This window comes from Panthera pardus, unplaced genomic scaffold (genome assembly GCF_024362965.1).
Source record: "Panthera pardus isolate Hobbes unplaced genomic scaffold, ASM2436296v1 HiC_scaffold_5, whole genome shotgun sequence".
Taxonomy (NCBI): Eukaryota; Metazoa; Chordata; class Mammalia; order Carnivora; family Felidae; genus Panthera; species Panthera pardus.
The window spans coordinates 3,944,265-3,960,577 of NW_026526980.1; the positions used below are offsets into that span (position 1 = coordinate 3,944,265).

The 16,313-nt window shown below is 47.2% G+C and overlaps 1 protein-coding gene across 1 annotated transcript in view; it reads right to left on the minus strand.

Annotated features, from left to right (window-relative positions):
• GRIN2A (glutamate ionotropic receptor NMDA type subunit 2A) overlaps positions 1–16,313 on the minus strand; it is a 369,843-nt gene that overhangs the window by 144,012 nt on the left and 209,518 nt on the right. The window contains 1 exon segment of the mRNA XM_019468560.2: positions 4,764–5,356. Within this exon segment, the coding sequence (XP_019324105.2) occupies positions 4,764–5,356 (593 nt within the window).

The window sequence follows — 16,313 nt, forward strand, 5'->3', positions numbered from 1 at the left end:
AGCCATCTCAACCCCAATCCACTTCTCCTTAGGTGTTATGATTCCCCAGAAGGACATCCCTTTCCTCCTGTACCTCCAACCTAGTGAGACGAGCCTCCGCTATGAGATATTCCACTGCCCCTCAGGCCTCAAAGACAAGTCACAAATGGCAACACTGAACACTGCCTGACCCAATATTTATATGGGGGCTTTCTCTGTCTCGCCATCCAGGGATAATTGGTGTCTAGCATACAGAGGGACTAAATGCCCCATGGGGAATGAATCAGTGGCAATCCTGTGGACTGTGGCATACAGACCCATCTGTTCCACTACCTGTTCTGTATCTACAAGTTATATTATAACACTAACGACGTATAGATTGCAGTCTATATGTCAGGCTCTGGGCTAAGAGGCAAATATTTCTCTTGTCCCCATGTTATGTCTCAGGAGGCAGCCTTGGAGGAATTAAGGGACTTGTCCAAAGCCTTCGATCTAGAAGAGTTCTAATCTGGGATTCAAACCCAGGCTTTGGTGCCAGACTTTTCACCCTATGCCACATTGCCTCCCAGAGGGCCCTATCCACCAGAGGCCTGGACGGACTCTTGGGACAGGACTGGACAGAACAGCCTTGGTTCCACACCAGCAGAACAGGTAATGTTCTACCTTCACAGCTCCAGGAATTACCAGTGACGTGCTCTGCGCTTGGTGAAGGGACAGATGTTTAATAACTTTGCAGTAGCAAGGAGGAGGTTACATAACATGGCTGAGCTATTTTTGAACTTTATAAAATGCTGACTGCTCTTTTCAAAGTGCCTTCTGTAAAACCAGGAATATTAAACATAAAGAACATTTTCCCCTTTCCCCCACCTTTTTCCCCCCTGAAATCCCAGGGACAGAAACAGGTCCGCGGCAAGATCATTAACACGTCATCCTGAGCAAGCAGTCTTTTCTACCAAGTCCCACGTCATAAGAAGTCATGGTTACAGTGTCCTAATAACGCAAGCTCTGGGTAGGAGATTACAAGTCATGTCCCTGAAGACCACACGGGGACATGTGTAACTGGTTCCAAGATGGCATACTCAACCAGTCAAAGAGGGACCCCAGATCCCCACGTCAATGTAGCACGACAGCCATCCATGTGAGTTTATCCGAACTTCTTCCAAGGTATTTGCATCCTCCTGACTATGTGGTGGGAGTAATGACACCTACTTGGTGACTGGATGCTTTGCGGAACCCTGAACTGGAGAATCCTGGGATTCCAACTCGACTACAGACACTGAGGATCCCTTACATTACCAACCTAAATGTCCATCCGAGGGGGATGGTTAAACAAACAATGCAATAGTTACATGCACAACAGAAAGCAAGACAGCACCTAAGATGAATATGTCAGAAGGACACGGGTCCTCATAGATGGATCTTGAACCACAAGGTTGACGTAAAGGAAATTGGAACATATCAAACACCACTCATGTGCATTAGAAAGAACTGTGCCTTGGGTCTGAGGTTGCAGAGACATCTGTACTAAAAGTAAAAACATGCACACAGATCTGGATTCCCACCAAGTTCATGGCAGTGTTTTTCCCTCCCAGGGAGAGAAAAGGAAGAAAGTGGGACTCGGGAGAGGTATATCAGGACTGCTACGTGGTCGGTAATGTGTATTTCTTTTAAAAATTTGAAACCAATGTGACATATTGGGGTGGGTGTTTCATCAGACTCTGTACTAGCTTTTTGTTCTTCCCTCATATTTTTAAAAAAGCCCTTGTTACCTGAGTCTGTCACAATGCAAACCTCCTTCTTCAGCACACTGTACGTTCTTTGAGGACGGAAGTTATGTCTTCATTCCTGTGTGTATTTTGGGGGCTAGCATGGGTTCCACTGGAAGGAAGGAATGACTGATAGAGGAGAAGAGAATGGTGTCCTTAATGCGTTTCTGAAAAACTGCCATTTGGGGGCTTTCTCCAGCTCCCAGCCCTTCCCTTGCCTGGCAAACTGCTCCCCTGGCCTGGATGAGTTTAAGAAACACCGTGACAGCGGGCAAGTATAGTAAGAAGCCACTGCTTGCACCACATTCCAGCCTCACACACAGGGCGAGCATCGCCAGCGGTCCACGGAAGGAGAGAGGTTTCATTAAACACCAGGCAGTGGATGACGGCTTACCACACTTGATCCATTACTACTCTGGGGCTGAAGCACCATCTACAAAAATTGCTGCATTCAAAACATAACTCCTAGAAACAGCATGACAGCATTTCACAGCAGTGGGGTGTTTTTTTTTTTGGTGTTTTTTTAGGAACAGAATTCAGGATGGTCACTCGAAGGAGCTCTGTATGTCTTGACGATTATCCTTCTCCAATTCCTTTTCCTGTATACATTATATTTCAATTGACCTAAAATTGAGTTGTGTTTTCATCAAAATTATACATTTCTGAATATTCCAGCTGCAGGGCATTTTTGATGGGAAGTGAGTACTCATTAGCCCAGCCCTCGTGTTTGTGCTGGCAGAAATCCTGCCTCTGTAAGAGGCTTCCAGGCCTCATACTCATTTCCCGGAGTTCCCTCCTGATCTTTAGGCAATTCTTCAAAACGCTCAAAGCGGTAATGGAGAAACAGGATGGCTAAAGAGAGAATCAGAGGGGAAGGGGAAATTCTGAAGGACCACGATTTCTTAATTCAAGAGTTTATTTTCCATGTGTATACCAATTTTATTTTTTTTTAATTTTTTTAATGTTTTTATTTTTTTGAGACAGAGAGAGACAGAGCATGAGCAGGGGAGGGGCAGAGAGAGAGGGAGACACAGAATCTGAAGCAGGCTCCAGGCTCTGAGCTGTCAGCACAGAGCCCAACGTGGGGCTCGAACTCACAGACTGTGAGATCATGCCCTGAACCAAAGTCGGATGCTTAACCGACTGAGCTACCCAGGTGCCCCTGTGTATACCAATTTTAAAGACATATAATCTTTCCACACGTGCACACCTCTGGACTCAGAGATAATCCCTGCACTGTAGCAGATTCAAGGTCCTAAAAACTCCCAGAGTCACTTTGGAGTGACGTGTTACTCTGCTGGTAATAAACCTACCTAGTCTGCCTACTGTCATTTCTAATGACCGAAAACAACGTCACTGGTCATTCTGACAGGTATTCAATAATCACTGGGGGCCAGGCACGGCACTAAGCAGTACTTTTCACGCATCGCCTCACTTCATACTCAGGACAATCCATGGAACATTGGTTCTCAGTGCATGCTCCCCAGACCAGCAATATCATCAGCACTGAAGAACCTGCTACAATTGCAAATTCTGTCCCCCCATCTCCCGTGGCCCCCGGAGCTATTGAATTACAGACTGAGTGTGGAGCCCCGAAATCTGTGGTTTAACAAGCCCTCCTGGTGATTCGGATGCACGCTCAAATTTGACGAGCACCCCCTAGGAAGCAATGCTACCATCACCACTTGGCAATGAACAACTGAGGCGCGGAAAGGTAAAATGGCTATCCGATGCAAACAGAAAGTGGGCCAGACAAGATGTGAACCCTGATAAATCGAGGCCTGGAGTCCAGGCCCTTAAGCACAGAACTACACCCCGCATTACATACAGAAAGAGTGTGGATTAAATCACCAGACGTCAGGCAAAAGCATGCAAAACGGGTACAGGGGTGATCATTCTAAATGTCAACAGCCAAGCCATAATGATGGGTCACAAGGAACAATGACACTCCTGAGAAACACCGAACTTAAACGTCCACCAAGATGGGAGTGGTTGAATACATTAGGATACATCCATGTGATGGAATACAACGAGGCTTCAAAAGCGGTATCTGCCAAGATTTCCAATGACCTACCAAAATAGGACACAAGAAGGGAAGAAATTCAGACACAGACTCAAACAGAGGATGGAACACCCAGCGTGGGCAGTTTTCCCAAACTGTGACATGTTGGTGGGGACGTGGGAAGCCTGGTGACTTCACAAACTGCTTGCGTGGATATAAATTGGTAGAGTTACTTTGTGGGACAAATTGGCAACAGACACTTCAATTTTTAAATCCGTGTGCTCTGTGACCCCAGAGTTCTACTTCTGAGAATCAGCCCTGGAGAAACCCTGACACATGTGCACAGAGACATGTGGGAGGGTGATCCCTGTGGTTTAGTTTGTGATGGAAAAAGACAAATCAGAAACAACCTGAATTTCTATCATTATGGAGACTGCATAAACAAACCATGGTATATCTCTATTGAGAGAGGTAATGTGCACAGGTTTGAAAGAATACACACACACACCCATATGTATGTATATCGACACCCACATATGTATCTGCATACATTCATACATATGTATGTGTGTATATATATACATCTTTGTACATATATTCATATATGTGTATATATCTATATATAAAAATATATGCATATGTACACACACATGCACGCTGGAGATACGGTTATAGATAGAAAATGGATAGATCGAGAGATACGTAGATGGATACGGAGACAGGTCTCGTATGTAGGTTTCCAAGGTGTAGCATCGAGTAAAAACAGAAGGTTGCAGAGGACGAAGCATGATGGAACTTAAAAACGAAAGATGAGCCGGGGGGTGAGGGGAGGAGAGACTAAGATCAATGGAACAAAGCAAGTCCCGTAAGCGCACGCACAGCACTCCCTACCGTCAGCGCACATTTCCAGCAGCAAGTACGTATGTGTTGCTCTGAGTATTTCAACAACCAAAGAAGCAAACAAACAACAAAACACTGGTCCCATTCTGGGACACAAGCAAAGACGGCCCTCTTACTGGTGCAGGGTGTGTGGTGGGGCCTCCGGCTTCTCCGTCTGCCCGTAGCAGCTGGCCTTGGCCTCAGGAATATAGGAGAACTTCTCCAACATGGAATATGCAGCAGTGGTTAGGATGCCCAGGCCGTCCCTCACTCGCGCCTCCAGGCTGTAGTCCCAGTCGTCGTAGGAGACTGAAATGAGTCCTGATGGAAACTCTTTGGGGATGAGCTCCGTGTTCCCAGAAACCAAGCTGGGGACAATCCAGAAGAAATCATATCCAGTGAGGCCCAGGGAGCGGGCCTCACTCAGGATGAGGACGGCCTCATCTTTGGAACAGTAGAGCAGGATGACGGAAGAGTGGATCTTCTTCAACTGGACTTGCGTCTTTGCGTCCTCGAAGGAAGTGTCCAGGGTGATCACGTTCTGCATGTCCCAGCCCACAAAGCTGTTGTCCACTGTGGTCTTGATGAAGCTGATAAAGTCCCTGTAGCCAGGGAAGATGGTGGTCACCAAGGAGAAGACATGCCAGTCGTAATCCTGCATGATCTTCAGCATGACCGTGGCTTGTTGCTGGATGGACGCTCCAAATTGGAAGAAGGTTGACGTCGGATCCTGCCAACAGGTTAAAAAAAAAAAAAAAAAGAAAGAAAGAAAGAAAAAGAAAAAGCAAAACAGAGGATGAGGCAGAAGGTGGTTTATATATAACCATCTGTCTTTATAGGCTTTAAAAATGCCTTCTTAGAAGGGAGGGAAAACATATCACACACGTATTCATCCCCAAACATTCCTGAGCACCTACTATATGCCACACTTGGGAACAGATGCCGGGAATACACAGAGGAGAGAGACCCTGAACTTGGGAGCCCACAGTCTGGTGCCTGAAGGACATCTGTTATTTGTTCCAGCTCATTTTCCTCTAGTTCATTCCACAACCTGCCCCCCGCCCCCACCTTTGGGCCCATGTGGCTTCAACACAATGAACTCTATCTGGCCCCAGGCTCTGGACTGGAAAATGAATTCAGGGGAAATAACATCAGGACACAGAGACACAGTCCTGATGACATACTTGGAGCACCTGGAGTCTGCTATGCCTAAAGACTTTCACGCTAGACCTGTTGGTTGTGTGAACCAACAAGTCCCCAAGTTCACCTGAGCCACTTTGAGTAGGATTTCTGTCACGTGGACTCTAGACTCCTGTGTGATATAAAGTATAATAAATGCTAGGTGGACATCTATCTGGATGTCTATGTGAATCAGCAAGTATCTGTTGAACACTTACCTAACTATGCAGCAACACCATTTTAGAACTTGGGCAAACAATGATATATAAGACAGACAAAGACAGGGTCTCTGCCTTTGTACATCCGGCGGGAATTTGAGGAAGAACAATTTCCAGGGACTAGAGGCTGAGAGAGGCACAAGGAGATGCCGAAGGAGTATCCGGGTGAAGAAGAGGGGAAATGAGGGGGCATTAGAGTCAGCGGAGACCTGCAGATACACCTTGGCTATTCTAAGAGCTGGAGATAAATCATTATGGCTCATGACGTAGGAGGGAGATGAGATGATGCTGAAAAGGCTTGGCAGAAATCCCATCATGTGTGGCCTCAGGGATATGTTCAGAGGCTGAGACCTTATTCAAGCATAAGAGGGAGCTGCTGGATGCTCTTACTCTGGAAAGTGACATGGCGACTTGTGTTGGGTTAAAGGGCCCCTTAATAGTCCTAACATCTCCCCAAGTCATGATCTGATCATGAGAACATATTTCCATTTAGAAAAGGCAGGCGATGCCTACGGTTATGTCATTTACAAACCATCTTCATGCCTCTTAACTCGTTAAATCCCCCACAAGATCCTATGAAGGTGGTGTTACTGGCAGGGGGAAATGAGGTTCAAAATCAACTCAGGTTCTGGTTCCAAGGCCAGCCCCCTTTCCAAAACACAGCCACGACTTTCTTGGGATTATTGAAGATCTACAGATAGCAGATGCTGAAACCATGCTGTTGACTGGCTGGCCTGGCACAAAGATGCCAGCTAAACAGAAGGTATGCCTGTGTGTTACAGCAAAACACAATTTGACAAGTGCTGAGATAGATTCCTCCCCATCCCCCACCCCAGGGAACTAAAAGGATTCTCAAGGGGTCCTTATTATAGTGCAGCCATGTTTTCATTTTCCATTCTGTAGTTACCATACGCATTAACCTCAAAACTATGAATATAGGGGTTCCAGTGTGTGTGTGTGTGTGTGTGTGTGTGTGTGTGTGTGTGTGTGTGCATGCGTGAGTGTATTAAGAGTGGATGATGTCATTCGTCTTTCCAAACAATACCTTGTAGCTGTGCATGGCACTCCTTTAAGAAGTCTGCAGAGTTTTCCCCCTGGGTACCCACAGAATAGAAAGTTTTATCTGAACGGGCCAAAAGCTACATAGTTCTTCGAAATACTTCCCTTTTCTAAAATGCATGAGTTTGGGGGATAATTCAAGTGCAATGTGGCCTGAAGGCAGAGAGAAAAAACACAGGAATAAATGCCTCTGGGCTCCTTCTAACAATACAGTTTTATGAATTTTACCTCATTAAATCAATTAAAGTGGGTAACAGATTTAAAGACTTTGGATAATTATCTTTTTCCCTACAGTAGCTTTTGGAGAAATCCAATGTTCGTGGATTGATTAAACGTCTTAAATCGGGCTTCGACAAGACTGAATGGCTCAAGGGCAGAGATTCTGCTGTGTCCTCATCTCTCTGTCCCCAGCACCCAGTGGAAGACTTGGCACATGACCCATCAGTAAACGGAGGATGAAGGAATGCATGAGTAGATGACGGTGTGAATGGAGTCTAAGAGGAATGTCCTTGGTTTAAACATAATGCCAGATGGGAGAAGTCCACGTCGGAGCTTTTGCATTTTTTTACTCTTCAATGTCACGCCCAGAAATTAAAATCTTTCAACATCACCAACCTACTACTCCTCCATCCAATGTCTGAAATTAGTGGAGGGTGACCTTCATTGATCAGAAGAGGAATCGAGAAGTCCTACAAGGCTCAACAGCTGTCCAGGGAACCTCATTAAATACCAAAGACAGCGACAACATAAAGAACCAAAAGAAGACACAGAAGCGAAGTCCCAAGGCAGTTATAGCCACCAAACTTAGCACTGCCAAGTGTTTCCTGGGAGGGGACTGGGGAGTCCCATACTTAATTACAAAGGGTATGTAATAATTCCCATGGAACCAAGATGCTCCAAGGACACTGGTCAGCAGGGTTACACTATGACTGCACAAGGCAGTGAGATCAGCACCTTCCTGTGAGCACACGAGGAATGGAGAAAGATCTCAGGAGGGCATATGCTAAGAGCATGGCTGAAACCCAGTAAAAAGGATCTCTGAGACGATCCGTATGTACACACACACTCCCTAGGGATAACCGGTACTGGTGGAGAGATGGAGATCAAACCTGCTAGATGGGGGGCCGGTGGTGCTGGGGTTGCACCAGCACCCCTGCTCCATGCGCTGTGAGCAAATGCAGCCTTATCTGGCTCTCCATGTAAAGAGGAGGGTATGGCTGCCTTGTGAACTTCATGAAAGAGAGAGATTATAGGACAGCAGTCCATTAGCCGGGGGCTCGCCTGGCATAGCCATCTGTGTAAAGATACGTGCGGGCTCCTTTGCCTGTGGCATCCCCGGTCCCCGGTCCTGTGGTGCTTTAGTCCAAGCTGAATCTCTCCTGTTACCCTCTTCTGATCCCCATTAACGTCTTCACCCCCAGGACGGAAAACAGTCTAACTTCCGGGGTCACGCTGTCCAGGCACCAATTCTAATTGTAACCTTGGGAAAAATCACTTCACCTTTCCAAGCCTCAGTTTCCACATCTGTATAATGGGTGTGGCAATGCCAATAATTATACCACTTAACGTGCCAGAAGGACTTAGCCTATGAGAGTCACGTGGCTCAACACTTTCAATGTAGTATCTCATTTAATCCTAGCCCCAACCACCTTCCTAAACTGGTAATGGTATTATGCCCATCATACAAACGAAGAAAGACTCAGAAGTAGAGGGAGTCCTGCAGGGTCATACAGGCATTGAATCGGGCTTGCCTACTTTGGGTGCAAGCTTTTCACCCCTGCACCACACTGTTGGTGACAACAGCACTTCCCCATTGAGCTGCAAGGATTAAATGACCTCCTTGTATAAAAGCTTCCAGCGCAATAGCCATCACATGTCAAGTGCTCAACAAATAGATGTCACTGTTATTCTCCCCGTGGGTCAGGACTCTTGGTATTTCACATCAGGGGCTTATGCTACCCACTTCCCACTCTGGACTTGGACATCCCAACAATTCACCGCATTCATGACTGCCTGATTGAAATTCCTAAACGCTGCTTTAATCGTGCCACTTGTCTCCTCTATGGTCATCAATGGCTCCCCTAGACCCTTCATCACATTAAGTATAGACCCTCCAGCCCACCCCTTTATGCACAACAGTCAAACTCCATAGCTGAAATAGTATGGACCCCCGGGTTTGCTGGACTTGAATTCAAGTCTCAGGTCTGCGTTAACCAACCGTGTGACGGTGGGTAGATTCTGAAACTTTCTGCATCGAGTTTCTTTGCCTATAAAGTGGGTATAATAAGCACCGTCCCAGGGTGGGGTTGGGGGCTGCCATGAAGAATGAAAAAGGGCTGAACTGGCAGGCTGACAGACTCATCCATGGCTGCCCCCAATAGGCTGGGGACTCCTCTCCATCGTCCTCAGTGCTCTAGACAACATGGACCGTGCCAGAGACCTAAGGGGACCTGATCCTATTTCAGAAACTGGTATGTCCGGATCTACTGACATGCTCGTTTCACATTGCCCCTCCCCTCCGCAAACCAGCCCACTCATTCTGAGCCCAAGGAGGCTGCATGAAGAGAAGGAACTGTCTTTCCTCACGGTGATGAATCATGCTTTGGAGAGAAACCATCACTCATGTCCTTCATAGACCTCCCACAGTCACCCTACACCACTATGGTTTCCACTGGCATCTGAAACTCCGGAACGCATTATGGACCAAAGGCACTCTATACCTTTTGGAGGAATGTAAGCGAGAAGTTATTTGCCAGATAGAACTGCACAGCGAGACACTGAAGAGGCTCACGTTTAGCTCTGGATTTTTCAAAGGTATTTTTATGGATTGGCAGGAGGTGATGGAGGAATTTGGCCACACTCCCAGGGCCTGGCATCTGATATGCCAAATGCTGCCCTCTTTTTCAAGGCCCTGAACGTTCTTCCCGCTGCCTACCTGAACGGCAGAGGCTGTCTCTCCTGCTCCTACCACCTCCTGCCATCACTCAGCCTGTCCTTTTCGGATTCTACAGATCCATCTCTGACCACCTCTGGCACCGGCTTCCTCGGCAGTGTGCAGCCGGGGGAGAGGAACAGATTTCAGACACCCACTTTGGTTCTGAAGCGAAAGCAGTTCTCTCCCCGGGCTCACTGCTCTGCTGAAGACAGAACAAACTGTTTTAAACACAGAGCAAGGGAGGCAGGGGGTGTGGTAGATGAGAGTTCCTGATCTAATGTTCTAGAATGTTCCAGAGCTTGCTGAGTGCTCAGGGGAAGACCTGACTACCGTGGGTATCAAGGCATGATGTTTAATAGGAGTCTAACACCAACTTTCATTTCAGTTACCCACTCACAAAGGCTGTTCGATTCTAACGACCCAAGGGATGAGGTATTGTAAGTGGTTATAACCCTCACGGATGGCGTTTCTCATTAAGACACAGGAAGAGAGGTTAAGTGACTTCCCTCAAATCCACATGGCGCCATGCTGACAACAGCTTTGTTACTGCAAGATGTCATTCAAAGTTCTCTTACACACACCAGTGGCTCTCACTCCTGGCTGCATAGGAAAATCACCTAAGAGTTACAAAAAAAAAAAAAAAAACAAAACAAAAAACACTGCTTCTGCCCCATGCCAGTCCAAATGAAACTGAATTTCTGTGATCTGAGTATATAAACTCCAATGGTTTGTTTTCCTTGGTCTCATCTCAATGGCAGCATGAATAGTATCCAAGTTAGTATCGTCAAAGCCTAGAACAATGTTTGACACATAGCAGGGGCTCAATATATATTTGGAGAGGAAATAAATGAGCAGGAAGTTCATTCCTAGGAGGCATGAGAGAATTGGTCACCTGTTGTCAACGCTGCACACATTTCCATAGCTTATTTTCCTTTGGGTACCAAAACAAACAAAATATAATGATGTAGGTGACCCAGCAAACATTGAGAGGGACACCTTGGGGATTTTCTTTCTCTTGGTAGAGGACTGTCCTGGTGAGCCTTGATGTGTTTCCTGCCACTCTTACTGTGTATGGACTGAGCTTTTAAATATATTTTATTTCTGTAAAGGCACCAGACGTGATAAGCCTGAGGATTCAGAAGAGTAGCACTCTCACATACATATAAGCTCTGTCCCACTGGAGGATCTCTATCCCATCATCAGCCATTCTCCTCTTCCTCTTCCTCTTCCATCACCACCACCACCATCTATCATCACCATCATCATCATCTACCATCATCATAATCCACCATCACCACCATCATCATCCATCATCACATCATCTATCCATCTCCCTCTCCTCCTTACCTGAATTACTGTCATCATGGCCAACATCACAGCTAACCTTTACTGGGCATATGCAATATGTAGGACAACGTAGCATGTCGTAAAACGTCTTAATATTATCCCTGTAGTACAGATTTTTAAAACTCAGGTTGAGAGAAAGTAACTTGCCTAAACTCATACAGCTGGTACATGGCAGGGCCAGGATTCAAGACCAGGCAGTCTGAATGCAGGATTTGGATGCTTAGCTACTAGGACACCCTGATTTCAGGTGTGCAGAATAGGAAACAGAAGAGTGTGTGTGTGTGTGGGGGGGGGTGTAAATAACCACCACTTAATCATTTTTGAGGCATCCAACTAGAAAAGAAAATGCCCCAGAAATGGAAAACCATTGCCAATGATCTCACATCAACTGGCAATCAGTTGGTGCAGAAGACTGGGGCTAAGAGAGGAAACCATACCCGGGTACCATTTCCCAGAGCACATCAGCTTCAGGATTCACAAAAACAAAATTTCATTCCAAGCAACCTCTACTTATTGAACTGTTTCATGATTTGTGTTTTATCCCTCATTTTTTTTCCTTTCAGGATAGGAGGGATCTCTTCCCACATTTAGTACAACAGGTAACCACCACTGAAGCTAGAGGCATCCATTATTTCTTTATCACCCCACAGGTTTATTTCTTTTTCCTCTCCCTATTACACGTGCTCATGTTCCAGTCTCACGGTGGTTCGCTCTCAAACAACAGCAAGAACCTCCTGTGTGGAGTCCCTATCCCAGTCCTGTCCCTCTCCCACCCACCTTCCACACTGCTGCTCTGGTTACTTTTTATAAAGTTCAAACTGGAGCATGATGTCCTCCTGCTTAAATTTTTTTCAGCAGCTCTCACAACCTTCAGGATAAAATAAAAACACACACAGCCCCATCACAGTTTGGACTCAAGGTCTGGGGCTTAGCATCCATCGGAGTACCCCGAGTGAGGTCAGGTACCCTACAAGCACGTGACAAGACGAATCGCTGAGTGAGCTAATGAAGATAACGAATGTGTGCTCGGAAGGAAAACCAAAGGAAATCTTCCTCCCTCTGGCTATCATTTCCCAAAAGCACATTCGCCCCATCACCCCCCAACACAGAACTCCTCTATCAGCAACCTGTGCTCATTGCACCATTTCATCATTTCCATTCTGTGCCCATTTTGCTTCTCCCAGAAGCCAATCCACCATGATTCTTCTAAAATGACCTAACACCACCGTTCTCTGTTCTCTCCTTCTCTCTTCAAATGAGAAGTTGAATCTCAAGTGTCTGGTGACTGGTGGGTTCCCAACTAGGGTGGCTGCTGGGCTCTGGGTTGAAGACCAGGACAGACACTCCAATCTTAACTCAGAGTCTGTGCACTAAGCTCTCACACTGGGCTGCAGGAAATGAGGAACACATAAGATAAATTCTAAGATGAGCTCTATGGTTGGGGATGGAGGAAGGAATGGACCCTCCTAGAATGACGAAGTCTTCAACCTCTTCCTAGCCTGGGCTTCCAGTATAGCACCTACTGGCTGCAGGTGAGTATTCAGCCTTACTTTACAAGAACTGAATAAAATTAACTATGGCTTCTCAGGCACACGAGCCACATCTCAAAACTAGTGCTCTCCCACCCCCACCAGCCCCACACCTAAAGATGCCAACTGACTTGGTCTGGGATAGGGTCTGGGATAGGGTCTGGGATTTTTTAATTCCCTGGGTGAATGTAATGTGCAGGCAGGGTTGAAGACATTAATCTCAGTCTGGTATCCAACCTTGTAGCTATGCTCCCTTGGGGAATTTCTCAGGCCCTCAGATCTCTGGGCTCCGGGCCACCCCCACTGGATCAGAATCGTTGTCTAAAATACATATTTTCTCCAGAATATGCTTATGTTCAGCAAGACTTGGTACCTCTAAGTCCACTTCCTCTATCTTCTAGGGGAGGAAACAGGCTTTAAAATCTTAATGACTTGCTTCAAGTTTCACATAAATCAGTGGGATCTCAGGAACAGACCCAGGGTCTCTCACCTTCTAATTCAGAGCCATCTTTACTGTGTCATGATGCCCTCAAGGGGGAAACGTTTTCTACACAGAGAAACCACAAGGAACAGGGGGTGTGTAGGAGGAACAGGGGCTTTGCGGACAGCCTGAGCAGGATCAGCTTCTTTTTAAAAAATTTTTTTTTAACATTTATTCATTTTTGAGAGACAGAGAGAGCCAGAGCATGAGTGGGGGAGGGGCAGAGAGAGAGGGAGACACAGAATTGGAAGCAGGCTCCAGGCTCTGAGCCATCAGCACAGAGCCCGACGCGGGGCTCGAACTCACGGACCGCGAGATCGTGACCTGAGCTGAAGTCGGACGCTCAACCGACTGAGCCACCCAGGTGCCCCAGGAACAGCTTCTTGATGCGAGAAAGTTCCTTCACCCAAGCCTCTGTTTCCCCATCCAAGAAATGGAAAATGACGGTAACGGTCACCACCCCGAAGGGCTGCTGCACATATTTTGTGAGGTGATGTACATAAAGCCCTTGGCATATAGGAAGGGCTTGGTCAGGCTGAGTTGGCCATGACTGTGGTGAAGATGCCGGCCTTGACCACCAAGCCACGACTCCCACGTCCATCATGGAGTCCTTAGCACTCCCACTTGTGAATTTCCAGCATCTCTGCCTTTACACGTCACTCCTCAGCCCTGACTGGTGGGTGGTTGCCTAGTTACTGGGAGGCACGCATCTCGCCCGGCTCCTCACACTAGAATTTTTAAGGGCAGGGCACAATGTCCTTCTGAGTCCCTCTTAACACCCTCAGGGCACTGGGACGCTACTTTGGGGAAAAAACTGGAAGCATCATTCTGCATCTGCAAGGCTGCCCGTGGGTAGAAAGAGAGAGACTAGTGCTTTATGTATTTGAGCAACCCACTGCTCCAGAAACATTCATCTATTGATTGCTTTTCATCCATTCAACAGATTTAACAAACTCCAGCTACGTGCCAGGCGTTGTTCCAGGCGAGGGAATCTAGGGAAAGAGGCTACCAAAAGTGAAGGTCCCTGCTTTTACGAAGTTTGCATTCTCAAGGGAACAGACAGAAGAGAAAGAATGACATCGACACACAGAATAACTTCAAGGAACTCAGATGATGTAACAGTTCAGGAGTGGAGAGGAACACCACTTTAGATCTGCCGGTCCGCCGCGCTGGAGCCGATCAAAAGAATGTGAAGCAGGAGTCAGCCAGGCAAAGCTGAGGGCCAGGGCGGGGTAAGGAAAGCCATCTGAGAAGAAGGAGCGGCATGTGGTAGGAAAGGGTTTGGCAAGTTCAGGGAACAGAAGGAAGATCAAAACAGCTATAGTTTAATGAGCGAGGCAGAGAGAGAGAAAGGTGAGAGATGAATGAGGGCAGAAGGCAGAGACCATATCACACAGCACGTGTCCCGAAGATCATGGTAAGGGGTCTGATTTAATTCCCAGGTCAGTCTCACTCCAAACAATTCATCTACTAAATGCACCAAGGAGTATCTTCTGGCAGGGAAGCTGGGAGACGACCTGGGGGTGTGGGGGTTTCATGTGAGGCAGCCCAATTCTTTCCTTTGTAATTCTGATCTGTGCCAAGAGAGGAGCCTACATGGATGGTCAGTGAGGCACAGAACTGTTTGCACATAACGATCTACTGTTGAGTCAACTGGTACCCTAACGTCCAATGGTGTGCCTAGAACTCCCATGTCTGCCTGGGCATTCCAGAGCCAGTCCCAGTCCGTCATCCAGACCCAGGCTCCTCCTCTAGCAAGTGATGCGATGCCCGAGGAGAGAATACACAGAGAATACACAAACACATGGGGAGATGCATTCCTTGAGTCCCACTGCAACTAGTTGGGGGCAGCCCAACGCCCTCTACGTGCTTCAGAACCACACGATGATTGCTGCTCTGGGACCCAGCCCTGCTTTCTAGATCGTTAGCAGCCTGGCCAAGAAGAGACACCTGCTGAGACCGAGGCTCTTATTTCTGTGCAAGGACACACCAAAAGCCCAAACTGGCTTCACCTGGTGCTCTGTCAACCTGCGGGTGAGTGTCTGACTCAAGGCTCCTAAACCGGGTCATTCGTGATGATGGATTGTCTAAGGCTGGGTCCAGCCACTCTCACGTAGAAAGCTACAGGGAGATTCTACCTGACCAGAGACCAATGAGCACTGAGTCAGGTCTCTGAGCTGCCGATAAACCCAAGTATGGGGCATCTTTTTTTCTTTTTTTCCCAGTCCCAACCGTGACTGAGCTACCGGCCTTGCTCTATGCATCAGAAGCCATTTCTTTCAGGTTTGTTTTCTTAGAGAAGCACAACCCTCTCTGAGACATGTGACCGGCACCTGTTATTCCAACCACCAAGCATCCCCTCTCTTCCCTTCCTGGTAATAGTGAATTTCCACAGACAGCCGTCAGCCAAACCCACTGGCTCATCCAAACCCCACAGTGTCAGCCATCAGTTCAGGGGCAGGAATGTGTCCTAACAGGTCCAATCAGAGTGACTCTTGGGATTTCTGGAAAAAGTGACTGGGCAAAGACAGTTTCTCTTATTGTTAAACTTGAACCTGGAAGGATGCTCAGCCAGGATTTCTGGCAGCCATTGGCCACCATGCACCATCTTGAGCACCAAAGGCGAAGCGGAAAGACAGAGTTACCAAGTCCTGATACGCTTGGTGAGCATCTTGTTCCGGTCATACCTGAAGCCATCGCACCCTCGTTGTCACTGCATGTCCCAATTAATCACCTCATTTTGCTTAAGCCCGTTTGAATGAGCTTTTCTGTCACTGGCAAACAATGATTCCTGACCACGTTGGCTAGGAAAAAAGGCGGAGAGTAACGGCGTTCATTCTGAGCTTGGATTACAAAACTACGCTGTCCTTCCGCTTGTCACCCTTCCTATCTCTGACCTGCACTTTTTCCCCAGGATCAGCTGCCTCTCCCCACACGGC